The following is a 27,677-nucleotide window of genomic DNA, read 5'->3' as shown; positions in this document are numbered from 1 at the left end:
GTGAACTAGTGTGTGTTGTAGCAGTGTTTTGCCATTGAAAACAACCCAGCATTCTAAAGCTAGCATGCTAGCTCCTAATAAATATAAATCTATTGGCTAAACGGCCTGTGTCTCCTGTAATAATGCAATGTCAACATTTCTCTTTTTAGTAAGCCAAACCAAAAATGAAAGATCACCCATTATCAAAAAAAGCTGCGTTCTAAATGAAAGTATATGTGGAAATTGCTACGGTCTTTCATTTAGTTAAATCCTAACAATAGTGCATCCAAAGCTATGTCCCTCATTACACAAAACATGTAAAACACAGAACAACATACAAGACATTGACACAAAAAATAAATGGGTAATATTTCTATAGTCAAACAGCACGGGAAGAATCCACTAAGAGGACTCCAGAATCTCCCCCCACATCCACACAAATCAAGTTCTGAGTTTATTCCTTATTAAAAATGACTCGCATATGGTGAAAATTAATCTGTAGCAATTTGGATGAATGGTTTAATCAGGCATGCGCATAATGAAGTTAATTATGAGTTCTGTATTTATTAAATATATAGGGTTACATCTAACAATTGTTTTAATCAATTAGCCAACAATAATTTTCTTGATTAATAGATAATTTTGTCTATTCAACTTGAGAATGTCTTTTACAAATGCTTGCCAGTTTCCAAAGCCCGAGGTGTTGTTTGAAATCTCTTGTTTTGTCCGAACCCCCAAAGATATTCAATTTACTATGACACAAAAAAGAGAAAAGCAGAGAAATAAAGAGGGGGGGAAAAAACAGGATCTCTTCGTTAATGGTTACTATGTGGGTATTATTTTCTATAGCAACATAATTTACTGGCAGTGTTTCCACGCTCGAGGCTGTGATTGGTATCGATGAGTGAGCTCAGGTGGAACACACAACCCTGTTCCTCATTAAAACCCATCGGATGTATTCAACGCTCGATCTCAGCCCACGTCCAAGACGAGCCGCACAGAGAGGAGTCTTCCTTGGGCACCGACGTGTGTGTGTGTGTGTGTGTGTGTGTGTGTGTGTGTGTGTGTGTGTGTGTTGTGTGTGTGTGTGTGTGTGTGTGTGGGTGTGTGTGTGGTGTTGGTGTTGTGTGGTGTGTGTGTGGTTGTGTTGTGTTTGTGTGTGGTTGTGTGTGTGTTGTGTTGTGTTGTGTGTGTGTGTGTGTGTGTTTGTGTGTGTGTGTTTGTGTGTGTGTGTGTGTGTGTGTGTGTGTGTGTGTGTGTGTGTGTGTGTGTGTGTCACAGATCTTTCAGACCGTACCGCATAAACTTCATGGAGGACATGGCTGTACACGCAGCAGATACATGTCACAGATTCAGACACACACGGTATACATGAGCATCCTCCATGCCTCCTGAAGCAGAGCCAGGCTGACAGCCAGCCAGACACTGCACTGGCTCCACACAGGGGAAACGTGCGCCGCCTCACATCTGCCGCCAAAAACATCACATCTGCCTCGCCTCTCCCCAGAGAGGAGCTAGATAAATGAAATCTAACCAGAAGTACATCATACAGTCATTGCGGGGACGTGCCAGTCAAGTCCATGTGGGTAAACACACCAGCCTCCGTGGGTCCATCTGGGAGGGTGAGAGTGTCCTTTACAGAAGCATCTAGAAGGGATGAGATGCCAAGAAAAATACTGGGGTTAGAAGAGGAAGTTTGTTGTTTGGGAAAGTGCGGGCAGAGGAAATTAATGAGTATAGTGCATCCCTCTGTCAACAACCACTGGACTCAGGTGCCCTTCAGCACGGCTCTTAATCCTCAGCTGCTCCAGCGCAGCCAGCAGCTGACCAATGTGGGGACACTGGGCAGCTCCCAGGTGTGACTGTGTGGAGCTGGATCAATATGAAGCAGGGTGGGGCTCCAAACAAAGGAACAGTGCGCTGGACTTCCTCATAAATATGAACGAAAGACAGAAAACTGGGACTCGAAAAAAGACTGCGGCGTGTTGAGGAAAGTGTCTAAACAACAGGGATGACGAATCAATTGAACGGCTGTGGGCGGAAGGATAGATCGGTAGATGAATTAATAGGATGAAGGGATTAAAGGATGTAGGCGACGAAGGAAGGGAATGGTGGGTTGGTAGATGAAGTGATTGATTGCACGCTGATGCTTTATACAATAAGCTCAGTATTCGCCCACCGTTTGTTTTGTTTACCATGGGAAATCGACTGACAAAACAAAACATCAAAGATGCTAACCAGCACATTTAGCTCTGTCAGCCCGCTCCAACTTGCTTCTGCTTGAAGGAAGTGACAGCTTCAATTTCAATAGAAGATCTGCACTGAAGATGGCTTACTACTCAGTGTGTTTATTGTGCTCTCTCCACCAATATATTAATACTTGGTTGCATTCATAATAGTCTTCTTTTCTTTTCTTTTTTTATTGTACAGATTCAAGTTGACCCAGATAGCAGTGGACACGTCTGCTGGGCCGTATAAGAACTACACCGTGGTTTTTCTGGGCTCAGACAACGGCCATGTGCTGAAGATCCTGGCCAGCACCGAGGGAGCCAACGCATCCTTCAGCACCCAACTCCTGGAGGACATCGACGTCTACAACCCTAACAAGTCAGACAACCTGTACTTATCTATATGTTGATGTTTTTGTGTGTTGATTCTGTTTTAAGCCTTCCATGTTTTTCCTTAATTATTTTTCCTCTTATTCACTTTTTTTGTCTTTTTACTTTACTTATTATCTTTCTTTTCCCACTTTTTCCTCTGTTCTTTAATCTCTTCTCTCTTGTTCTTTCTCCTCCTCTGAGTTCTGCCTTGATCTGTCCTGCCCACCCACTCTTTGGTCTATTGTAACACTTTGCATCACCCTTTACAGCTAGAGGGAATGCTTTTTTCTGTCTTTTGTATTATTTTTTTTAACTGCACAGCTTAAACTGTGTATCTGCATTGAGCTTGATTCACAGTTGGCTTTCTGATTAATTTTCAGACTGTGTCAGTCGTTTGCAATGCTGATTTAAAAATGAAGAAAAAAAATCTGAAATGTCTGATGAAGATAGTTGGTGTTTTTCTGTGTTCCCAGATGCAACGTGCGTGGAGAGGACCGGAGGGTGCTGGGTCTGGAGTTGGATCGAGATCATCATGCGTTGTTTGTGGCGTTCTCCGGCTGTGTGATCCGAGTGCCGCTGAGCCGCTGCTCTGACTACAGCACCTGCAAGAAGTGAGTCACCTGTCGAGCACAGCTTTAGCTCTGCCACAGTGAGGGGTTGTATATCCTTGTGCTGAAACAATTAGTTGACTAATCAATTAGTTGAACACCCCTGAGTCTGCCAGGAAACATCGAATTGCCCCCTTCAGGTGTGAGTCAGTGGGAAGAGTTGAAGTGTCTTTTTATGAACTTTTTGAAGTGTTCAGGATGAACTAGTCTATATCTATGACGTTCCACTTCTGGGATTGCTCCGGTGCAAGCGGAAATTCCACTAGATTTCTGTGTCTGCCGGATGTCTGTTTCATTCCGCTGTCTTTGTGTCGTTTTAAACTCTGGTGGATTTATGAGGCTTCTCAGATGTCTGCAGGGTAAATCCAGACAGCTAGCTAGACTATCTCTCCAATCTGAGTTTTCTGTTGCACGACAAAAGCAACCTTTGAACGTACACAAAACCAGTTCATTCCAGAGGCTGTTTTGCAGTGGTACCGGGCTTCGTGTGGCGCTAAGCACCGCCCATGACGATTTGTGATTGGTTTAAAGAAATGCCAATATACCAGAGCACGTTTTTCTTCCATCCCGGAATGCTATGTGGACTGCAGTGACCACAGTAATGATGTGGATTGTACCAGACTGTTGTGAAAAGAGTAGCTGGGCCTTTAGGTGAAGCTCTCTATTTACCAACCGATTGGTCATGATGTTTGGCTTGTGACTGAGGAATGGATGGATGGATGGGCTCAGCTTTGGAGGTAACGCGAGGAACTCATGAACAAGTTCGAAGTAGAAGCGCTGCTTATTCGGATTGAAAGCAGTCACTTGTGGTGGCTTCTGAACAGGATGCCTCCAGGATGCTGGGGACCCCGGGGCAGAACCATAACACACTGGAGGTATTACACACACCATCTGGCCTGGGAATGTCTCGGCATCCCCCAGGAGGAGCTGGAGGACGTTTCTGTTACCTAACATAGACCCCGAAAACCGTCAGTTCCAAGGTTTTCAGAATTTAAGTTGGGTATTGTATTTTCTGACAATTTATAGATTAAGCAATGGAATCATGAATAGGTCAAATCTATCAATAAGATAATCTAAGTTACTGTCCTGAGCCAAGCAAATGTCAGTCTTTTATTTCAAGAAGAGTGAAAAGGAAGATTGAAAGTGGGCCAAAATTCCATCAAAAGCTGGAAATATTGATCAGATGGACTTAGTCCTATTCAGGGCCACAATTGGCACTAAATACTGCACGTGTCTTGCAATATTTATGTTTTGTGTAAATTTACTTTCAGGGGATCTGAGAACAAGTAGAAAAAAGTGTCTTTTGTGAAATGTTTACGTAGGCAGTCACTAAAACAAGTCAAAGATTTGCAGTCTGAAGACAGAGACCACACTGCTGCAGCCCAGAACTACTGCACAAATGCAGGGTTTCCTCGCTGTGTAACTGGAAGAAAAGAGCACTAACACTGCCAGGTGACTCAAGTAAAGGAGGATAAATTTCCTCTGCAGCTACCAATTTAAGAAATGTGTCCACTCCTGATGCTCTGTGAGGCTTTTGGACAAAAGCCTGTACTTAATAGCAGCATTATCTGCTTGGTCCATGGAGTTGGTTGGGCCCACTTTTCCCCCAAACTCTTGGTTATTAGTGGTGTTGGCAGGTAAGTGAGATTAAGATTAAACTGAGCAGCAGGGAAATACGGTGCGGCTGCCACGGAAGAAATGCTATGGTTATTGGTGGCAGGGTTGAACATTTGTATAAGCTGTTTCTGATCTGATTCCTGCTTGAGCTTCAATAAGAAGAAGCATTATGGGTGTGCAAATTTAAGGATATAGTTCTAAACAGTTTACCCATTTACAGCTAGAATGTTTGGACTCTGGAATTAAGTTGGTATAAGAGTAGTGTAGAGTTGTAAAAATTAAAATGGCAAACAATGCCTCAAATTAGCGGGTGCCTTCTTTGCACATGTAAAATGTTGCCTTTTTCTTTTGGTAGCTTTTTATTCAGTAATATTCACATTCATTTTTTACATATACACAAACTCCAAATCAGGTTAAACTGGAACAGCGAACACATTTACATGCACTGCGTAACCTAATTTCTGTAAATTAACATACACATGCAGCATGCCGGTAATCATAGTTCTTCCCTTAGACCAACCTTGTTTTGAAACCGTGGTTTACTTATTTCCTGTCTTGAGCCTGAACTTTTTCTTACAGCCCGAATGTGTCAGAATTTAGCAAATAGTCAAATGTTCAATGGTGGAAAGTAACTTATTATTATTATTATTATTATTATTATTATTATTATTATTATTATTATTATTATTATTAGACTTCTACTCCCCTACCCTAATCTGATTAACCGTGTTTCTCATATCATCATCAAATTATCGCCCCATAAACACAGTTGCCACAGGTCACTGTCTGTTGTAGATTCTGTAAATGGTACAAAGTAGAACCATGAAAGTGCTTCTGTCAAGAGGCTGACATTCCTTTTAGCACAAGTTTACGAGCGGAGGCTTCAAACGTACCTCTTTGTCTACAGCCTTTTGTTTTGTCAGGAGCTGTTTTAGCCCCAGTTAATGTACTTGCTCCCTAGCTTTGGGATCTATTTTTGGGGCTGTGAGGAATGTGGGCCCCATGTACTGTACCCCCCCCCCCCCCCCCCCCCCCCCCCCCCCCTTTCCCCCCACTCCTCTTTTCTCAACCCTGTCAACCCAGAGGAAGGATTTCTCCTCCATCAGGGAATACATACACCCCCATAGCATGCTAACCCCTCACTGCAAAGGCCTGGAGAAGCTCTCAACATCGTTTTGTCATAAATTGGATCCAGCTGATTGGCCGCGAGCCAATGCTAGTGGCTGCCTTGTTTTGTTTTTTTGAACGATGGGGAAGAGGAAAAGTAGGAATGAGGAGAAAATGGATATGGCCAGGCTTTCTTAAGCTCATGAATCGCCTACATCCCCAAATCCTTTCTAGAGACTAGAGCTACAGCACACCTCATCCTGGGATTAGGGGCCCCTTAAGCCTCATCAGCTCTGGCCAGGAGGTCAGGTTTCAGTCACCTTATCCTACTTTACCACACCAATGAATCTGTCTCCCATCCAGATGAGAATTACCCCATCTCTCTGTTTTCTGCCTCCATTTTCTCTCTGTCTCTGCATTTCTCTCACTCTTGGCTTGCTTTTTTCTCTCTCCCTCCCTCCATGTAGCCTGCATCGTCAGGTTTCTTTTTTTCACTCGAGGCCCTACTGCCAATATTAGGTTTCAGAAAATGCTCTGTTTTCAGAAGCGGCTAGGAACTGTAGGAAATGGAGGTTTTAATAAAGAAATACAATAAAAGGGCAACAGAGGCCCCAAACCCTTACAGTCTATAGATCCAGGGATTTTCATCTCCACTGGATATTCCCTTTTTTATAGGAACAGTTTCCACATAGTGACTGTTCTCTTTGTTGCAATGTATTCACATTCATAGAGCTCAGCAATTAACTTAGTGAAGAAAATGATCTAAGTGGTCATACAAAAGACGGACAAAATTATAAAAGATAAGATCCAAGTTGTAAGAAAACAGAATATTGCTTTTACAAAGAAACATATTGTATCATTAGTGAAAGACAAAAAAGGACATTTCTTTCCTGGAAAAACATTATTTATAAAACCTCAATAACAAATGCAGCACAACAGCAGTATTAAACCACGTATCTACTTCAATTAAAGACATTCATAGCCTTTAGTTGTTCACCAGCAGCATTATATTAGCTGAAACCCTCTCCACTAAGTCAGGACTGTGTTGTTCCTAGGGGGTTGGCTAAATGACAGCTGGAAGTTATGAGCCTCAGCCTCAGAAGCTGGATAAATCCCTTCTCCCCTCAGCAGCTAATGGATGTTCCTCACACACTGTGGCTGCGGGCGAACATACACACCTATCTCTTCGTCGTAGCATGACAGAATATGAGCAAGAAGGCAGAAAAGAAGTCTGAAGTTTTAAAGAGGGACGAGGGACACACACAAACCCGTCGAATATTAACTGCAAATATCAGAACAGCGTCAGACAAAGAAGAAATGACTTTCTCTCCCCGAAACCACAGCTGGACATGACTGGCTTTTTCTTTTCCCATAGTGCTTCAGTGTCGAGGCTCTTTCCTGTCATAACTGTCGAGGAATGTGGTGATGAAGAGGAGAAGAGAGGCGGTATGGGGAGAGGGATGCATATATACCTTATGGCTAGTGTATGAATAATTCATAAAAGCTGCACTATGCAGTGTCGCACATTGGCAGCCTCACACATTGGCAAGAGTCATTTTAAGACCCTGATATCCAGAGATCCTCTGTCAGTCTGTGACGCTGTGAGAGACAAAGTTTTGTTTTTTTCTGATGAGAAGAAAGTTTCTTAGTCCCTCTGAAGTTCAGATTTTCCAATTTGTTTTTCGTGCATGTTGAGGTGTCAATACTGGGATTTAGTTTGAATGAATACGGGCAAAATACAAGGGGGTGAAACCCAACAGGAACACCGGTCACTACAGTAGTTCAGGAGTAAAAGCCAGTTATGTGAAGCTCACAATGTTATCAGTTAGTCTGCATAGCTAGACTCATGTCCACACTTTGTTCTAGCTGTAGATAGGTCTGGCTGAACACATCATACTTCTGCACTAAGGGGAAAAAAAACTGAGTTGCTGTAAATTGCTTTAAACCAATCACAATTGTCTTGGGCAGCACTAAGGAGAATGTCATCTGAAAAAGGCAGCCTTGATACGTCCTGTGAGTCAGCCTAGTTTTCAGCTGACTCATGGACGTATCGACTCACTGGTCATTTTTTTCGGTGGTCATTTTAAAAGCCTTTGTCATTGTGGTTGTTGGGTAAACATCACATTAACTATCTTGTACCAGAACTTGTGAGCACTGCTGTCACTGCTGTGTCGGATGCACTTGTGACATGCATTTCTAAATTAGTTTTTAGTGTGCTAGCTGGTGAGCATACTTTTATTATTTGTCATTTTAAACAGAAACGTGCATGTGTTGGATTACTCTGCTGACTGTGTATGTGAGAACACTAACACAAACGAACATGTCTGCGTTTAGCTTGCCAGCTGTCGACAGCATAGCTCTTCTGCCATCCGTCATGGCGTTCATGATTAACGCGAGTAAGGCATGCAGTCACGTGCAAAGGGTCTATGTAGTTTCCTGTTCCTTTGCAGCAAATCAGTTACTTTGGAACAATGAAGCTATTCAGTCAATCACTCTGTTGACAATTATGGAGAAAATGTTTCTTTACCAAGATGCTCATCATCAGCAAATCCTCACCAGCACAATCCTAAAGACACCTTACCCGGTATTTTAAGAATTACAAAGCTGCTGTTGAGTTGAACAAACACCCGTTGACGGTGTCAATAACACACAAAAAAAGTTTAGGAGCTTCACGAAATCTGTATAAACTGCAGCATTGTTTGCATAATTATAGAGACGGTCCTTGTTTGTGGAAATGTCCAAAGGGACTTGCGTATGTTTACGCACTTGTCTTTTTGATGGCATGTGAATTGTGTTGTTGGGTTTTTCTTATTGTTTTTCTTGTCCTTTCCATGAAAACTGTTCTTGCATACATATAGTACATATGTGTGCAAAGGACGCAGACAAATGCATGCATTCACGCTGTGTCCCACGCCCAGCTGCAGGCGTAGGACAGGGAATCGTCTCTATATTGATTTCCCTCTGTTCTGTAAGAGTGACACACTAATGTGCTCTCAGTGGAATTTCTCTGTAATGTTTACAGACTGAGGGGGAAGATGGTGTGACTCCTGCACACTCTGTTAAGATGGCTGTAAATAATTTGACTGTGGCTATTTGAAAGAGGCCACGGGAGTCCTCATTAAAACTTGTTCCATGACTGCCGGTGAGGTTTTGGTTTGACAGGACGCTGCTCTCGGCACTAGCAATCTGGAGATGTTTCCTGGTTGTTTACTTTTTACCTCGGGTGGCATTTTTTAGTCGAGTATTATCTCTAAAGTGACTGTAGATTGGAGCAACATTATTACTATGGCGTTGCAACTGGGTGAAAACCACAGACCTGCAAAGAGCAAGTTGGACCTTCGCCAACTGTTTGCAAGCCATGATGTCTATCTCTTTCTCATGGGCGGGCCAAATTCTTCGGACGGGCAAAGCAGAGAAGGGGGAAGTAACCTTCCCCCTTATGACCTCAAAAGGAGCAAGATTCCAGATCGGCCCATTTGAGCTTTCGTTTTGTCATGGCAGAGCAGGATACCCAGGGCTCGGTTTACATCTATTGCCATTTCTTGCCACTGGGGGACCACAGGCAGGCTGGGGGAACTCCTATTAACGTTAAAAACCTCAAAGTGACATTTTCATGCCATGGGACCTTTTAAAACCGCAAAGTGAAACCAAACAAGAGGCGGAGCGACTGACGGCAGATCAGTGGAGGAGTTGAATCAACAGAAGTGGCGTGTGAGGATCACAGAGTGCAGTAAAAGACTGAATGTTGTGATTCCGCTGGGATTTTATACTGAAGGAAATGTGACTGATGGCTACTGATGGTGGATAATGCAGACTGCTTTAAATGGAGGAAGTAAACAGTTCCAGACAGCATATTACCCGCTTATTCACAAAACAGACAGACAGTACAGTAAGTAGGAGTGATTGACTTGTCTGCTGACTGCTAACATGAGACTGGAACAACACTGGCTGGTCAGTCAGAATAAGCTCATTCATGGCCAGTTAGTATGGCGTCACTGTGTGAACTGCAGTGATCTGCAGTGATCATGGCTTGTAAGCAAGTGGTTATGCACCACAAAAAGTCAACACACAAGATTGCAAACTGTCCAGTCTTTTAAAATCTTTATTAACACCACTCAACATAAAGGTCATAATGAAAAAACAATAAAGTTATTAAAAAAGCAACATAAGCTACTCTGTAGCTTGATCCCCTTTTACATATGTAAATCATGCATTTCAAACTCAGATCCCCTGCAGAAGCAACCAGTTCTGTGGAAAAGACCTCTTGTTGCAATGAACGCTATGGATTGGGAATAGATCTATTATCCATCCATTCATCTCCATCTGCTTATCCGGTATCAGATCGCGGGGGAGCAGCTCCAGCAGGGGACCCCAAACTTTCCTCTCCCAAGCCACATTAACCAGCTCCGACTGGGGGATCCCGAGGCGTGCTTGGGCCAGGGTGGAGATATACTCCCTCCACCTAGTCTTGGGTCTTCCTCGAGGCCTCCTCCCAGCTGGACGTACCTTACCAGATGCCCGAACCACCTCAGCTGGCTCCTTTAGACGCGAAAGAGCAGCGGCTCTACTCCGAGCTCCCCACGGATGACTGAGCTTCTCACTCTATCTCTAATGGAGACGCCGGCCCCCCTCCTGAGGAAAACCATTTTGTCCGCTTGTCCTTGTAAAAAAGGAGCTATAAACACTGTGAGACATTGCATTGGATAATTGTTGTGCAATTATCTATGTACTGTATTTGTCCCTATCAAATAAACAGAATTTATTTGGTTTGCTCAGTGGTTAGCACTAATGCCTCACAGCTTAAAGTTGGCACTGCAGAGTTTGATCCCCAGTTCTGTTGTGAGTTTGCATGTTCTCAGCCAGTTAGCAAGGTTTTCCTCCAGGTGCATTGGAGGTAACTAAGACTACAGTTCACAATTAGCCATCTGGTCAAAACTGGCACAGTTACAGAAATGTTGATTAATGTGCATTGTCCTAATAAATATATCTTAATAGATGTAATGGTTTATGCTGCAATAATGGCACTGTTGCTGTAGAGATGCTACAGTAAATGATAACTATTTGTGCATTTTTCACCTCACGTAATGACAATTAAACTGCATGATACTGCATTTACTTCTGTCTTTGCCTCACTTATGTTTTTGTAGTCACGTTTTTCACATGGAGCTACACATGAAGCTCTACCCTGTGTTAAGGCAGAGTTGAGGAAAGGGATGGGTGTTAGGCCGGTGGCGGTGTAGTGCCTCATCTCCCAGCAAACAGCTGCTGGGCTCGGTGTTCCACACACACGCTGCTCTCCGCAAATACTTCATCACTGACCGTCTCTCTCTCTCTGTCTGTGTCTCTGGTGCAGAAGCTGTCTGTCTTCACGGGACCCTTACTGCCTTTGGCTCAAATCTGGCAGCTGTGCCACAGTCTCACCTGGCTTCAAGTAAGTTACACACGCACGCACGCATGCATGCGCGCAAATTACACAATTAATACGTATTATTGGGGAGAGTGTACAAATGCCACAACCACCATTACAGCAGTCAATGCTGTCACATTTATTTATGTTATTGTGGTGAACTTTGAAGTATTGCTATTATAAAAACTTATATACTTATTGTGTAAAACATTGTCTGTCTGTTTTATTGTAATTTAATGTTGTGAAAAGAATCTTTAAATGAATGGCTATTGATTTTGATGTCAAACATTTCTTTAAATTGAAAAATTGTTATACATAATCCAAAGAACTTTGCTACAGTAGTGTCTGTAGCTCGTACAATTTACAGTAGTTTGCTTTAGCACAGTTATTGTTTAGAATTGTGGGGAAAATAACAAAGTTTTACTGCAGCGGTTTGTCATGCTCGTCTTTTAAAAAATAAAGTGCTCAGAGGAGCTGCTAAAACAACACACGGACAGCACAATATGTTTAGTGAGTTTTAAGGCTCTGTGGAAGGTAAAAAAGCCCAAATAAAGACAGAAATAGTATCTGACAGCTGACAGCTACAGACCCACTTTACAGAGTCACTGCTGCCAAAAGCTGTTTGCATTATACAAGGATAATTGTTGTAAGGGAATTTTGGATTAACTGATTTTTATGTGAAAGTGTCTAATATGGACAAGATGTAGGTCGAACATTTAAATTCAACTGAACTGCTGGTGGCATCACAAATCCAAATATATTTCAATCCCACAAAACTTTATTTTAAATTCTTGTATAGATTTGTCCAAAGACAACAGGTATGCCCGACATTTTGGTGAATATGTACAGTATAAAATAATACACAAGACATCTTTCCATTGATGGAATGGAGCAGAACTTAAACAACAATTTCATCTTTTGTAGTTTCAACTATAGAGTTGGAGCAAGAAGATATTGAAGGACTATATACATTTTATACTCAGACAGGATGGCATAAAACGTATAGTCACTTCATGAGAAATAAACGGAGGGAAACTGGATGTTAGGCACTTTATCATTGGGTACTACCTCCAATCCCAAACTGTAAATAAGCCCTTAACTGCAGAGGCCACAAAGCTGTCGGTGCACCGGGCTCCTTTTTAAAATGTTTGTCAATGTTGCTCTTCTGGTTCCAGTTTTATTGAAGAACACTTGTTTTAACATCACTGGTTGGGGTGTGGTCAGAAGGGCAGAATGCTTCAGGCTTTCAGCCCATTAACTGTGCAACAGCAATGTTCTGCCTGACGTGATTTTATTGTTGATTCCCCACTTTCAACATCGAGGTATCCAATCATGAACCACAGAGGGACAAAAGTGTGCAGATTTGCATTCTAATCAAACACTCCAGCAGGAGGTTTTGGCTGTTAATCCTTCTCTGGACATAGTTGTACTAATTAGTGAGTTCAGCCACCGTGGTGTTTGGCCAGTCTGAAAGCACATGGGTGGACGAAGCTATACAAAGACATAATTAGGCTTCTAACTCACAGTCACCGTAGACAGTTTTGTAACATAGTCAATCATGTGTTGCCTAGCGGCCGCAGAGCACTTCTTTTTCAAACCTCCTTGAGTGAGTTGTTTGACCGTGTGCACATCAACGGGGCCCGCACACAGCGCTGAAAATTGGACCAGCAGTTTCAACCTGACCTGAATATGTTGAGTGGCTGGCATGTATTTTAGGGTGGCTCAGTCCGTAGGGAGTTGGGTTGGGAACAGGAGGGTCGTTGGTTCAAGTCTCCGTACGAACCCAAGTACAGAGTGTGGATTGGGAGCAGGAGAGATGCCACTTCACTTCCTGGGCACTGCTAGGTACTCTTGAGCAAGTCACCATAACCCCCCCCAATCTCCATTTGTGCATAAATAGATCCTGAGCGTGTGTGTGTACTTCAGGCCTGTGTGTAGTCATTGCTAACAAAACTAAATGTAAATTGTAATTTCCCCACTTGGGATTATTAAACAATAAAAATTATAATTGAGTTATTTATTATGCATTTGACAATAATACCCAATACAATAATATGTTATTGAGTGTGGATCCAGCCCGGGATGTCAGAGGGAAGGCATGAAAACCTGGAGGAGACCGAAATCACAAGTCTTTATTTTTGCTGTTTAAAAGTGATGTCAATAAAAAAAAATACATTTAAAAATAAAAAACAAACATGTTTGACAGTTAAGGTGGCACAGAGACACAATGTATTCCCAGCTTATGAGGACAGAGAGTGTCAGTGGTGTTGAAGAATACATATCACAGAAGTTCAGCATCTAAACTAACTGTCTTAACATTTGCAAGTAGAGGTTTTTTATGATCTATGAAGTGCTGCAGTCGAGCAGCTAATAAGCTACTGTTTCCAGCCTGTATACTGACGCTATCGATGCTATTTTTGAGTGCTCACTCGGCAAGCTATGATGCAAAGCAAGACGTGTCATTGGGTGTAGATAAGAATGAGACGTTCAAAAAAAAGCTAATTTGAGTTGCAGTTCAAAGTTTTTTGTTTAACATCTCAACAGTTATTATCAGCCAATAAAGGTGAATGTTTTTCCCCTTACTATATATAAAGAGAGAGAGAGAAAAAATATAAAAAGAGCAATGAAACAAGTAACTTATAAGGAAAGCATCTTCAGGTTAAAAAAAATCAAGACTGTATACTGTATATTGTGAAACAGTTTTTAATTAAAAGTAAGGGCAACAGACAGCTCTTGCTTTATGTTAGTAAAGTCAGGAAACCAAATCTTTAAATTAAGATTACAATTCACAGAGCAGATTGCTGCTGTTCAATTTGTTCAACCAGCAATTTCTTGTATTTTTAGCACAACTCAAAAGGCAGATCTCTCTTCCTCTCTCATAGCCTGTGTCCTAAAAAGCGACGTTTGACTGCACGTGTTTCAATCATGCAGCGGTGTACTTCACTGTCTGGCAAAATGGGGAGGAAAGATGAATGGGTTGTTGGATGGACCGATGGATGAATAGGTAGACACATAGATGGATGGATGCAGTAAAGGGTAGAGGAGGAGTAGAAGCAGTAGAGGCCGTTAAAGGTACTATTTCCTCCTCCTGTGTGCCTCCTGACAGTCAAGGACTATGTGCATCCCTGTGTGGTTGATGGTCAACCTGTTCTTAAATCACCACGCTGGCTGTCTCTCCTACCTCTGCAGTACGTACATTGGTTGTAAACTGTGTATGGAGTTTTCTCTAGACTGACGTCCCACTACACTCCCCCTCCCCCTCCATCACACACACACACTCACACACATACACACAGAGAACCACTTCCACTGTTGACTGGCTTCCAATGGATATTTTGACGGCTGTAAATGTGCAGACCTGGAATTATTGCATATAGTCTGCTTGGCCAACCAGACGTATTACTTTCCCTGCCCTCACACGGACAGAGGCTAATAGGATTTTTTTCCCCTTCTTTTAGATGCATGTTTCTGTGTGCCCTCCTATATTTGTGTATTTGGCAGTATAATATTTAGTTTCTTGTACATAAATAGACTATCATAGAGTTTTGTGGTGTTTTGGAGGGGCATTTCAAAGCTGCTGGATTCCTACTCCACAGTGACTTCCTGAAGTCTTGTCTAACCTCCTGTTTCCAGCAGATGGTTAGCTAGCCTTAGTATAAAGACTGGGAGCAGTCTCACAGTGACAACAAAACTCCATGAAGTCACTGTGCCCGGCCCAGAAATGATCACATGCAGCAACAAAAAAACACTTGTTTTTTTGTATAAAATATTCAAGATAATCAGTGAGCTTTAGATTGTTTTACCTTCATACAGAGCTGGGCTAGCTGCTTCCAGCCTTTGTGTTAAGAAAGCTTGTTGCAAGATTAATATTAAGCCTACACACATAAGAGTGGTAATTATCTTGTCATCTAACTATGAACAGAAAGAGTGCATGACCAAAATACAACCGTGGCCCCTGTCAATCTTCAGCTGTACTATCAATATAGGCAAAAATACATCAAAATGTATCTTTTCTTAAGACAGAGAAACTGTGTTTTCAAGGCACCACTGATAATCAGTCTTTTGAGTGTCAAACACTTCTGTAAACTTGAAAGCTGGCTTTTCAGCATGGTGAAGGACAGCAGGTGTAGTCAGCTTGCATTTACAGCAGATTAGAGCGTTCTGCAGTTTGACCCAGAGTCACCGCAACGAAAAACATCCATTGAAACTCCTCAAACCACTCGTGTACCATTTCTCTGTTCATTCAGATGTTCATTATATCCCCAAAAAAGGCTTATCTGGTGGGCCTTCAGGATTATAAGGAGGTGTTTAGTAATGGAGAAACTGAGTGTTTGGAACAAACTGGACATATAGATTAACAGCAGAGAAATGGATTGTGCAGCAGGAGTGGTTTGAAAAGTTTCTATGGATACTTTATTTTGACACATTTTCTTTGCGGTGACGCTGCTACGGAGCAGCAATTAAACCTTTTAGAGACACTTTTCAAGTCTTCACGTGGCAAGAGTTTTGGTACTTTTTGGTGCCCTTTAACCTCTTGATCCTGATGCTTCCTTTACTCCTTTTTAAAGCAATAGTTCCATATTTTGGGAAAGATTTTCTTTGCATATAGATAAGTAGTTTTGATACTACTAGCTCTCACCAATGGCAACACAGGTCACCTACCAGCACCACGCTTGCTTATTAACAATGTATCTTTTGTTTCTTTTAATGTGTACAAAACCTGAAGTGTGCAGTTGAGATTTTACGGGGGGATCACAGGCACAGTGACCTCAAAGCTTTCTCCGTTTCAGTTTTCTAAATGGGTTTTTGCTTCCGGGTTGGTGGTTATTCTGATGTTCTACTTCCTGTTGGGGTGAAATAATGTGAAGACAGAGGGCATTTAATTAGTTAAAAACAAGCAGGATATCCAGTAGTAAGACACTTTAATTGGTGAAAACTCTGTAAAAGTTCTGTACATTTGAACTTTTGTTTATGCCCCCTGGTACGCACTAAGATAATCATTTACGATGCACTGCTTTTGAGGAGGTAAAACTAATGACATTTTGAATTAAAAAAAATATTTTTATTGAATTATTATTAAAACTGTATGGATGTTTAACTATGAAAAGTTGGCAAGCAAGATCAAAAAGTAGTTTAGAATTTTTAAAGTTTTGTTGTAATTTTCAGGAGTGCGGTTAGGCTTTGCATTAAGCCAAGTTAGGTTGTGATTAAGATTAGGGTTAGGTCTGTGGCTTGAGGTTAGTGCTGGGAAGTCCTCACAAGTACAGTAAGATGTGCTTGCAACGGAAAAGGAGGAAGTGCCGATGTGGCTTCACGCTGGCGAGGTGCTCCAAGCTGCTCGCTGAGGTTTTGATTTATGAGTTGCGTTTAGCGTGCAGGACGGAGCCACAAAGGACCAAAACATGAGCGAGGTCGGCCAAAATATCCTGTTCAGACTCAACTATCAGCCCCACTGCCAGAGAGAGAGCGAGAGAGAGAAATATGGACAGAGAAAGGAACAAAGGAACCAAGAAGGAATGGAGGAGAAAAAAGGGAAACTGGTAGAGAAGAGGAAGCTAAGGAGCAAGAAATAAATGTATAGAGAGATGGATTAAAAGAGGGAAAGTAAAGGAAAGACCAAAGGGACAAGGAATGAACAAAAGAGAAAAAGTGGGAGGGAAGGGAGAGTGAGTTTTATAAGTCTGATTTCAAAGTGCACAACATCTGTTTTTCATTTAGGTCTTTCTATTCAAGAAAAGAAAGCTTCTGCTCAGGCTCTATAGTAACATCAGATTTTGATATGATAGCGTATATATCATTGAAAAAGGTGAGGAGTGGCTAGTGAAAGAGGAGAAAGGTGATGGATGACAAAGGGATGGTGATGGGATGAGAGAAGGATGAACTGATGTGAATCAGGCAGGAGATAGAAACCTGACCAGAGTTTATGATGAAGCGGCTCAAAAGTCATCCTCCTCCTGGGACCTCCTCCTCTCTCTGTCTCTTTCTCACGTCGTCTCTCTCACATCACTCTTTCATGGGCGATCAGTCTCTTTTCCTCCTCCAGTCCTTTCTCATCCAGAGGTGGCATACATTTTAATGACTGATTTGTGGCTGATCCAGGGGATAGGAGAGGGAGGAGACAGAGGATTCTGGCCCTCTTTTTATTTCTGTCTCTTTGTTGCGCACATTTGAAAGATTGTGCGGCCAGACGGCTCAGCGTCATACTGTTTCAGGGTGTTTCAGTTTGCGTAGCATCCATAATGCATTTGGCATAATCACTCTCGCCGAAGCACAATGCCAAAATAAAAAACGACCAAGGACAAAGGATGGCTAAGGATCCTGGAACTGGATCAACTGTGTAGTGCAGATGAAACACCTTTTTAAGGATATGCCAAAAGAAAATCCCCTGAAAAGACATCAGATGTGATAGCATCAGGACGATCAAAATAACTTCATAAGACATATTGGGCTTTTTAAACACCATACTTAGTAGTAGCATCAGGTCATTGCTGGTTTTGGTCTTTTAATGGGATTTGTACACAAAAGGAACAATATAGAATATATCATACAAATTATATGTATTCTCATATTCACCAACTCATCATGCAGAAATGTTTCAATCAATTGGCAGAAATCCATAGACTGGGTAAACCCCGGCTACTCTGCTAGCAATTTGATTTCGCCCTGCAGCTCGGTCTGGAGACATGCACGTTTAATTCTCCTGCTTCAGTTCACAATTTTGCGGGAAAAACTGGCTTCTCTACCTGGCGCGCTATTGGCGGGTTTAACATGATGACAATAGAGAAGCGACCAAGCAGCTTCTTGTTTACATTCAACATACATTCAACCTTTGATGCTGCTGTTGCTTCTACGTCACCCGGATCATTGGTCTGATTGGTTGAAGGACTATCCAAGTCATTTAAACTATGCCCATTAGTCACTTCCCTTGTGCAGAGAAAATGCAGAGTAGACTCCCCAAACTAATGTTCAATCTCAAATCTATTGGGCTTGGTCTGGTGACAACCAGACTAACAAATCCACTGAATGATGAACCAATGTGATCAAATTGCATCCTTAAAGGATAGTTGATGTGTGCCAGCGCAGGGAAACTGGACAGTGACGTTTCTTGTCAAGTTGACGCGCGTGAACTTCAGCTGATTTGTGGCTCTGAGCTGACGCCTACTGAATAACATTAAAAACTAGCACTCACTCACAGCACAGTATTTTACCCATTTTTGCCGTTTTTTTGGTTGTTTTTCTTAAGTTTCTCTAGCTGCATAATCAGCTGTCCGGATTCCATTTGCAAATATCAAACATGTTTCACATAATCTTAATAATGACAACGGCAGACAGTTGGACAGACTTGTTCCAAAGGCATTTAATGGCACAAATGTATGATTTTGCCTTCCGACTTGGTCCAATCCGTCATGATGCCAAATCTTAATTATGGGCCTGTGCCTTGAGTGTCCTTGCCTGTAGGAAATAAACAGCTGTGTGTGACATGTGGGATTTATCTCCCCTATTTTACATCTTTGCAAAGCACTTTGTATCTTGTCTTTGAAAAGTGCTAGATAAATGAAATTATCATGTTTTGTTCATGAGGGTCATTCATTGATTTCATTCTCTAGATCAGCGACAAATCATTTCGGGCCACTTTCATGTTTTTAGATTGAAAACAAATGTATTCATGCAGTTCTTTGTGTAGTTGGGGGGGCTACATGTGAAGTCATTATTTTGTGCCTGCATTGTATCTTGTTTATGAACTCTCATCTGCAGGTGTTAATTTGTTCAGTAGATACTCACCTTAAGTGACTGCCTCTATTCGACTTGTTGTTTAAGGTTGAGTCAACGCTGCATTCATCACAGTCAAAGGCCTACCAGCCAAAAATATTTCTCCTCTGATTTGCTAAACAAATCAACATTGAGCCTCTGAGTGCATTATGCCCAGATATTATATACAATACTATACAAATATAATCACCCTCTAAAACTACCAAACCAGGGGGAAAGACATTCAGTTTGTTTTGTTTGGCCAATGAGAACAAGGCCATTAATACTCAGATGGTAGCATTGTTGGACAACTGTAAATGTAACTATTTGTTCATATTGTAACGGAGCCAGCTACAGGGCATGAACCCAGACAGAAAGGGTTTCTGAGGAATACGCAGACAGATGTTGGTTTCTGACAGCCAGCAGTTCCCTTATGTGTGGAAAGCCGAGCAGAACAAAATGAATTTTAAGCCGATGGTCGCGTTCAACTGTTTATTCATGTGCGTAAACACCAGAGAAGGTCAATTATGGTGAAGAATGCCAACAAGTCTGGCATTTTCTTTCAATCGTGAAGGTGACCTGTCAGCCTACTAGTTAACAAAGCTCCGTATACAAGCTTCGGTTCGCTTTTATCCACAGTGTAAAGCACACCTCCGCTCAGAAATGTGTTTAGCATTGTTGATCTGGAAGCAGGTCCGCGTTGGCATGCTGGAGCACATACTTAAATGTTCACAGTCCTTTGACAGTGTGACGAGCTGAGAGGAATGAACTTTGATCTCTGTGTTGATCCCAGTGTAGGAATATGTCAGCCAGTGCATTAGCATTGTTTACATGAAGATGATGTGGATGTTGTTTAAGTCAAATTCAGTAGAATTTGGAGAAATTAAATGTGAATCAATACAATCACATACTTAAATCCAGCCCCAGTAACTCTGATGGGTCATGGCATTTTATTGCTCCTTTCCAACTCAGATGGCTTTTTTTGTTTAGTTTTGTTTTAAAGTTGCGTCCTGTGATTAATGTGGACATTTCTATCAGTTGTTATAGTGGTGGGGAATGGGGTGATGTGCAACGAGAGCCTTGGTTTGGACTGAAATCAGGGATCTTGTAGTGACGTACGCCAGCAACTCCATCAATCTTTTAGCAAGTTCTGGTGGATACAAATGCTTTGTCCCCAGTAGATAAAGCAGAGAAGGGTGCTGCAATATCTCTATCATACATCAGAGATATCTGAGATTCAAACCTCCCTTCAAGTTTATTTAAATCTTATTCAAACATGGTCCTCTTCTAATCTGCTTCTATTGAATAAAAATAAGTCTTATACCACATCTGCACTACATAAGTAAAATAATTCTCTTGAGGTGTGTGTGGGTGGTTGGGTGTGTGTGAGTGTGTGTCTTAAAGGTATTATATCAAACAAAATGAGAGAAAATAATCACTCTTTGGTAAAGTGGCCACAACCTTCACACTTGCAACTGTAGAGCAGACAAACACTTTATTTTAAGGGGGCACAAGCCAAAAAGGTTGCTACTGCTTTAAACAACTCAAGTATAAGAAAGAAGAAAACTTTTCACTATGATTCATGCCAAAGAAAACAACTGAAGAAGTTCGGGAGAAAATAAACAAAAACAAAAAAAAAGATGAAACATGGTGCGATCATTTCTACAGTCTTCACACAAAAACTAAGTAGCAGCCTGGCATTCTTTGATTTTATCATCACCTGCTGTCTTAGGCCGTATAACTGCTTCCTCGGGAAACGTAAAGGAAGATGCTATAAGAGAGCCGGGGTTGTTAGTGAATAAGAGAGGGTGTATTTTAGTGCACCAGGTGTGTATCCATGCTTTAAGGGGTCTCCTCACAGCAGGTTTTGCAAACACACACTCTAAACCTGACAGTTGACAGCCAAGTAGCTGCTTTAACACACACTGAAGAAATTGAGGTGATTAATTCTTTGAGTTGATTTTTCTCCCTCTAGCGCAGTTTAGTGTTCTCACTTTCTGGCTGTTCACTGTCTCCAATTTAGACATCTGTTGTTTCTCTCAGGAGCTGACTGAGAAGTTTGTTTGTCTTGAGGATTGTGAGTCTCTCCAAAAGCAATCTAAAGTGTGTGTGTGTGTGTGTGTGTGTGTGTGTGTGTGTGTGTGTGTGTGTGTGTGTGTGTGTGTGTGTGTGTGTGTGTGTGTGTGTGTGTGTGTGTGTGTGTGTGTGTGTGAGAGAACTGGGCTTGCTAATTATAGGCGGGTGCTGGAAGACTACGTTTGCATGTAATCTGTGTGAGATGAAGGTTTGTGTTTAGGTTATATAAGGAACTAATTGGTTTGTTATAGAGTAGGCGTGTATGCATGCTTGTACAAAGTGTTTCGGCGTGAATACTGGGATCATTACACTTGTGCTTGTGCAGTATATGAGCCCGTGTCTGTTTTTATTTGGTTCATTACAACGTGTGGGAAGATTGTTGGCGTCCATGAGGAGCTCTGCTCGGCTGGAAGAGCTTCCGCTCCACCGTACATCGGCTCAATCTCATTATTCAACCATCGAATGGATGCGTCTGGGTGAGCCTTTGATTTCTGATCGACTCGAGGGTAAAAGATGGTGCGTCTATTGGAGGGAGAGGAGCATATCAATCGTAGGCACATTTTCATCAGAGCAGCAGAAAATCAATAATTGTCGGATTGGGTTTCTTGTCGGTTTGGAGAATTGGTTCAAAAGGTGAACTCATTTGATTTGGATTGCACAGCAGCAAGTTCAGAATAGCAGAAATTGCACAATAAAAACATTTTTGAAGGATACGTTTGACTGGATTGAACTTTTTTTTGTACCTTTCTTGCTCAAATGTGGCTCTGTTTTCATGTACAGTAAATTTAAACAGATGTTCCTAAAAGGGTAACTCATCAATCCATGCATAACACATAGGGGACAACACCTATCAGTCTCCCAATTTAAATTCATTCATTTATTTGTCACTATGTTCTTTCATAGATGGAACCAATAGGTAGTGAAAAGTGTTTTCAACTAGACAAATCTGCACACCTTGTCCTTTTCCCAAAAAAATCCACACAAAAACACAGCTTTGATTATATTAATAAAAATAAAAAAATCCATCTCTAGGTTTATTTTTTGTGTGTATTTTTCTTGTTCCTGCAGAAAGCTGGTCAAATTATGGTGAAAATATGTATGTTTCACTTGCCATTAGCAATGTGGGAGGCCCAATAACAGAAAGTGTTTCTGCACAAACACCAGTGGTAAATGACAGGTTTTGGTATCAGTTGCTCTGAATCAACACACTTCCCTCCAGACTGTTTTTCACTGACATTCAACAATAATACATTGAGACATTTATTGCAGAGCAGGCAAACTCAAGGTACCAATTTCACCAGCAGTAGCTTCGGTTGACTAACGCACAGTGCAGCTACAGGAGTGTTATGTATGAAGAGAGGGGCACAGATCTAGAGAAGGGAGGAAATGACCAACTGAAGTCCAGCAGAGGAGGCAGTTTGAGGGAAAGTGAGGACACATAAAAGTAAATTACAACTTTTCATCACAAACTAACTCCTGGAATCTGCTGAACGCCACAAAATTGATAATATATAGCCTAGTTAAAGATCCAAGGGTGGATTTTCCCTTCAGGTCCAGCCACTACTGTGTCCCAACAACAAATGTGAGGCACAAACACTCTGACCTCAGCCAGACACAAAACAAATTACATTTTGTTACGGTGCGCTTACCTCCCTGTCTCCAAGCACTCCTCATCAACAAAACCAATTTAGGGAAGACTCGAGGTGCTTTGTTTGAAATGGACCGTTCGGGAAACGGATGGTAAAAATGGATTGATGCAAATTTACTGATGTCTCTCTGTTTTGTTGTGTGCGTGTGTCTGTGTGTCTGTCTTTGTTTCTTTGTCTTCAGAGGCGGCTTTGAACAGGATGTGGAGAACGGTTACCATCAGCATGCTGATACTTGCCACGGTAAGAACATGTATTTATTCTCAGTGATTTACAAAAAGCAATGAAGACAGAGGAAAAAACAGCGACTATTGACCGGTATTAGATCTTGATGGCAGAGCGACAGCAGGCACAAGTGACTGCAGAATCAACAAATTATAATGGTGCATTATGAAGTATTTCTTTCAACGAGGGCAGCAATTCAGTTGTTGAAGAGTAGTTTGTTTGCCCCCGTTTCCAATCCCTGTTGGAATACTGTTCTCAATCTTTCTGTTAATTAAGCATTTGCTCATAGAAGTCTTTTTATATAAGACAAAGTGGGTTGTTATGGCTCTTTTGCTTGTATCTGGGATGTGATCAGAAGCACAAACAGGACATTCAAAAATACACGTTTCCCATTTGAAGTGAATATATTGGAGCCAAGAATCCAGGAATCTCAACCAATCACACCGCACACACTGATGTCATTTTGAATCTCTTTGTCTCTCTCCAGATGTCCTGGCGACCACTCGCAAGCAAAACCCGGCTTTGGATTCAGCGTATGGTCAGTGGACATGTCTTTAATTTTTCATTTAGCTTGTCACCACCGAGTGCGAACGGACAAAACACTAGCAAACTGAGCCCAGTTCAGTTGTTTCATTCCCAAACACATTTGGTAAAATTGGAGGTTTGTTTACAACCTGTGTGATTACTTGTATTCCTGCCCGGCTTGATACTTTTGCTGGCAAAGTTGGTGAGTAAAACATCACAATTGATTTGACGAAATGGAATTGTTCTTTTGATATCCTTGAACAACACATTGGACCTCGGCCTACTCACTAAATGTTATCTGGATAGGAGGGTCAGATATATTCAGTTAAATGTCTACAAAGTAAATGTTTCTACACTTTACAATTTGGGAAGACACAGAATATGTTATTGAGGCAGCTCAATGGCCGGTGCCACCTCTCCTCCTCAGCCAGTCTGACAGCTTTAACATTGAAGCCATTGTCTGAAGCATCAGTCCATTGATGGACCTGGAGCTTTGCTGGCTAGGCTGCCTAATGCCCTGTATCAAGAAGGATCATCATCCCTGTCACGTCCCATTACTTCCTCGCTGGCCGCACCGCACAGCCCCTGGCATGGCCGGAATAAAAATGGAAATGCCGACAAGCTGGCCAGCTTTCGGATAAGATTTAGGTGGTTTCTAACACACCGACATTCAAAACCAGTCATTTTCAATCAGATGCTTTTGGCCTGCCTCCTTGACTTTTATCTACACAGCTAAAGCACCCATCTCAAAGTTATGAGGAGTTTTAAAAGAATTGCTCAAATACAGATTACTTTGTCACTGGACAAATTGGGGCAAAGGGAAGCTAATAGTGGCGGTTAATCCAACTCTGTGATTAGTATCAGCAATGAGCAGCCCATCATGCTGGGAGATGTCGGCCATTACAGCTCTCTTTCTCAGAACACAGGCCACTTTGTCTGCCAGAGGTTTTGGGTCCAGACCTCCACAGTCCCACATTGCCTCAGTAGTCTGTCAAGCCTCCCTGCTGGAGGAATTACCACTCAGTCGGTAGCAAGACTTGATGAGCAACCCTCCTGGTTAAGCCTGCGGGGCTCTCATCGCCCTGATGCTTCACTGCACTTTTTGAAGTTCTCAACCCGCAGTCAGATTTGGTCTCTGTTGTGTTTTTTTGCTGTCCCGTTTTTTTTTTTCTTCTTTCTAGCTGATTCACACAAAAAGCCTTTCAAGTCTCTCCACTGAAGATCAATTATCAGCTTTCCTAGACAATAAAACACCCCATATGCCACAAAAAGCTGTTGTCACACAGGGGCTCAGTTCCCTGTTGAAAGCTCACCAAGGACTTTCCTGCCACCCAAACAATTGAAGCCAGCATGGGGAAGGGCGTAAGACAAATGCATGCCTGTGTAGGTAATCAAATGTTTTTTTCTTATACCATATTATCAGTTAAAAGGGGCAAAAAAAATGATCCTACGTGCACACAATTGTTATAACTTGAAGTAATGAAGTCCTGGAGCTATTGTCCGATGTGCCAGGGCCAAACACCCCCTGGTGTACAGTTTTAATTTGCCCGGCGCAGATGGCGAACTGACGGGACACCTTATTCAGAGTGAATGCTGTCAACTGGCTCACAGTGAGAAAGGGAGAACAAGCCTTTTTTCTCCAGTCTGGGTGTGAGCTCTGCAGAATGCTAACATTATGGCTGGCTTATTAGTGCAGGAGCCCAAGCCAATAGCAGCATGCTGCTCACCGGACCACAAGGGCAACAGACAGCTAATAATGCAATCAAGATGTGGAGTGTGTCATCAAGATAAATATGTTTGATAATACAGGGCCTGTGGCAGTCAATGCCAGCTTGTATCTTGGCATATGTTTGAAATGATTCCAAATGTGGCCGTCATAATGTTTGCTGCTCTGCCTCAAGGTGATGGGAGTTTTCTGCAAAACAGCTCAGCTCGGGTGAGGTAGTGGAAAAGAGTTGTGGTGGAGAAAAAAAATCATCACCTAGCCAGCCACCAGTATCTATTTCAACTTATCTGTGAAAACACTTAGCAGAGCGGACGCAGAGGAGTTTTAACTGTGGTTGGAGATCAAGACCGGTTAAAAAAAATAAAATAAAGAATAAGGTTATAAGGTTGGCTTTTTCTGTAAAATTAACCGGAGAATCAGGATTAAATGATTACTGGGTGGTTTATTAACACAAGACTGAAGTTTGACAAATGTTTCTGTCAAATCATGAAATCTAAATATTATAAAAGTGGCCAAAACCCAGTTGCAGTTTATGAAAATGTGAGAGCCATTCAAGAATGAATTCACTTAATTAATTTACTGTCAACTTCTGCTAAACTGAGTCTCTTCTGACAAACTTCCAGATAGCTGAGTTATGACGGTTAAAGAGTCACAAAGTGTGCTAATGATGTATTTCTTTAAGGGATAAGAGTTGTTTTGGAGTAAAATGTTCTGGAGAATGGTGGATGTGTCCCTGCAAATGTTGGAATGCCAAAATGACAGTTTCCTGGAGAGAGTGAACGTGAGCATTGAGCAGCTGGTAAAGTTCACCGCAGCACTCGTTGTGTATCTGTGGGGAGGTGAAGTGATGGATGCCTTAACTTCTGCTCTGTGTGCTCATCCTGTTGCTCACTATCGTCACTGGGTCTTTATGTTAACGGGTGACGGTTGTCTTTCCACTCTGGACTTACCCTCATTTCTCTGAAGTTGATTCCCCAGGCTGATTCACGTTTCACTAATCACTCACTCTGTCGCCCCTCCCACCCCTCCTCCTCCTCCCCCCTTCCCCCCTTCGTTACAACCACAGGGAAGACCACACCCACAAGCGCCAGCACAACCTATCATGGGGCGGCATTCCCAAAGGAGGCAGGTGACCCTGAAAGAGGTACAGGTCCTGATGGCCCTCCCCCTGTGGGGGAACAAGGGTCACCTGACTCGGAGCCAATCAGTGTGGAGATGGAGGGTAAGGGGGAGGGATGTCTGTCCTCAGTGAACCTGCACGGGATTGCACTGCCGGGCCCCGAATGCCTCATCGTACGCTTTTAACCAGACTGACCACTAACAAAAAAACAATTATGTTTCACTCTGGGAGAACAGCACACATAGCTGCACCGTTTCCATAGCAATGGCACTCATTTCAAACAGCTCATGTAAAAATGACAGTGGAGACAAATCCAAAATTACTGTATGTCCTCCATCCATGGTTGAAGAATAAATAAATCTGGCATGCTGTTTAATAGTCAATGAGAAAATGAGTCCTGACCAGTAAAAGCAGGAAGCAGTTCACCAATCAATATGTGTAAACGTTCTCCCGGGGTGAAATATCACTTTCATTAGCTCACTAACACTTAACTCACTAGTTCCCTAAACCAACCTCTTAGTGAAAGGCATTAAGCATTGCTTAATGATGTCCTTAATAACCAGGGCTCCACCCATCGTAAAATTCCGGGCCGATACCGATGTTTTACATTTATACAATTTGGCAGTTAGTCAATACCGAGTTTGTTTGTTGTTGTTTTAAAGTCATTCAGCCGTTCATTACACTGAGCACAAATTAAATTATACAAATTTATGAAGCTACTTTAAAAGCTTTTTAGCTGTTATACAACTTACAAAGCACATAATATGATTAGACAAGTAATAAAATATAAAATACGAATAATAAATACCAACATAAATATCTTTCATTTGTGTTTCCATTGAGCAAAACTCAGTCACCTGAAACATGGGGCTGAAAACAGGCCTTTGTACAAAACAAAAAAATGGCCTTTTAGGAAAGCCTTCCCATACAGTGGGCCTCTACCAAATATGTATGATAAAGAGAAAGAAAATATCACCGGTACCTCAAAACCTACTTCTTATTAAGATGTTTTTCTTTACAAAGATAAGCATATCTGCCTTGTTGCACGTCAGCCTGTTTCTGTTGTCATCCCAGATGTAGTCTATATCCACGATGTTCCACTTCCGGGATTGCTCTTGTTCTACCGAAAATTCTCTTCTCTTTTCGGATGTTACCTTCCTCTTTCTTTGTGTTTCTTTCTTTGAGGGCTATGGCTATCTGTTCCTCAGATCTCTGCAGGGTAAATCCAGACAGCTAGCTAGACAATCTGTTCAATCGGAGTTTTCTGTTGCACGACTAAAACAACCTTTGAA

General features: G+C 42.0%; 1 protein-coding gene across 1 annotated transcript in view; it reads left to right on the top strand.

Annotated features, from left to right (window-relative positions):
- The window catches only part of sema6cb (semaphorin 6Cb), a gene marked incomplete in the record, with an annotated part of 158,875 nt that overhangs the window by 115,720 nt on the left and 15,478 nt on the right, over positions 1–27,677 (top strand). Inside the window, 6 exon segments of the mRNA XM_032517570.1 lie at positions 2,410–2,586; positions 3,053–3,190; positions 11,265–11,342; positions 22,974–23,032; positions 23,502–23,552; positions 26,332–26,487. Of these exon segments, the coding sequence (XP_032373461.1) occupies positions 2,410–2,586; positions 3,053–3,190; positions 11,265–11,342; positions 22,974–23,032; positions 23,502–23,552; positions 26,332–26,487 (659 nt within the window).

The sequence above is a fragment of the Etheostoma spectabile genome, chromosome 6, assembly GCF_008692095.1.
Source record: "Etheostoma spectabile isolate EspeVRDwgs_2016 chromosome 6, UIUC_Espe_1.0, whole genome shotgun sequence".
NCBI classification, from domain to species: Eukaryota; Metazoa; Chordata; class Actinopteri; order Perciformes; family Percidae; genus Etheostoma; species Etheostoma spectabile.
This window is presented reverse-complemented; position numbering and strand designations above follow the sequence as displayed.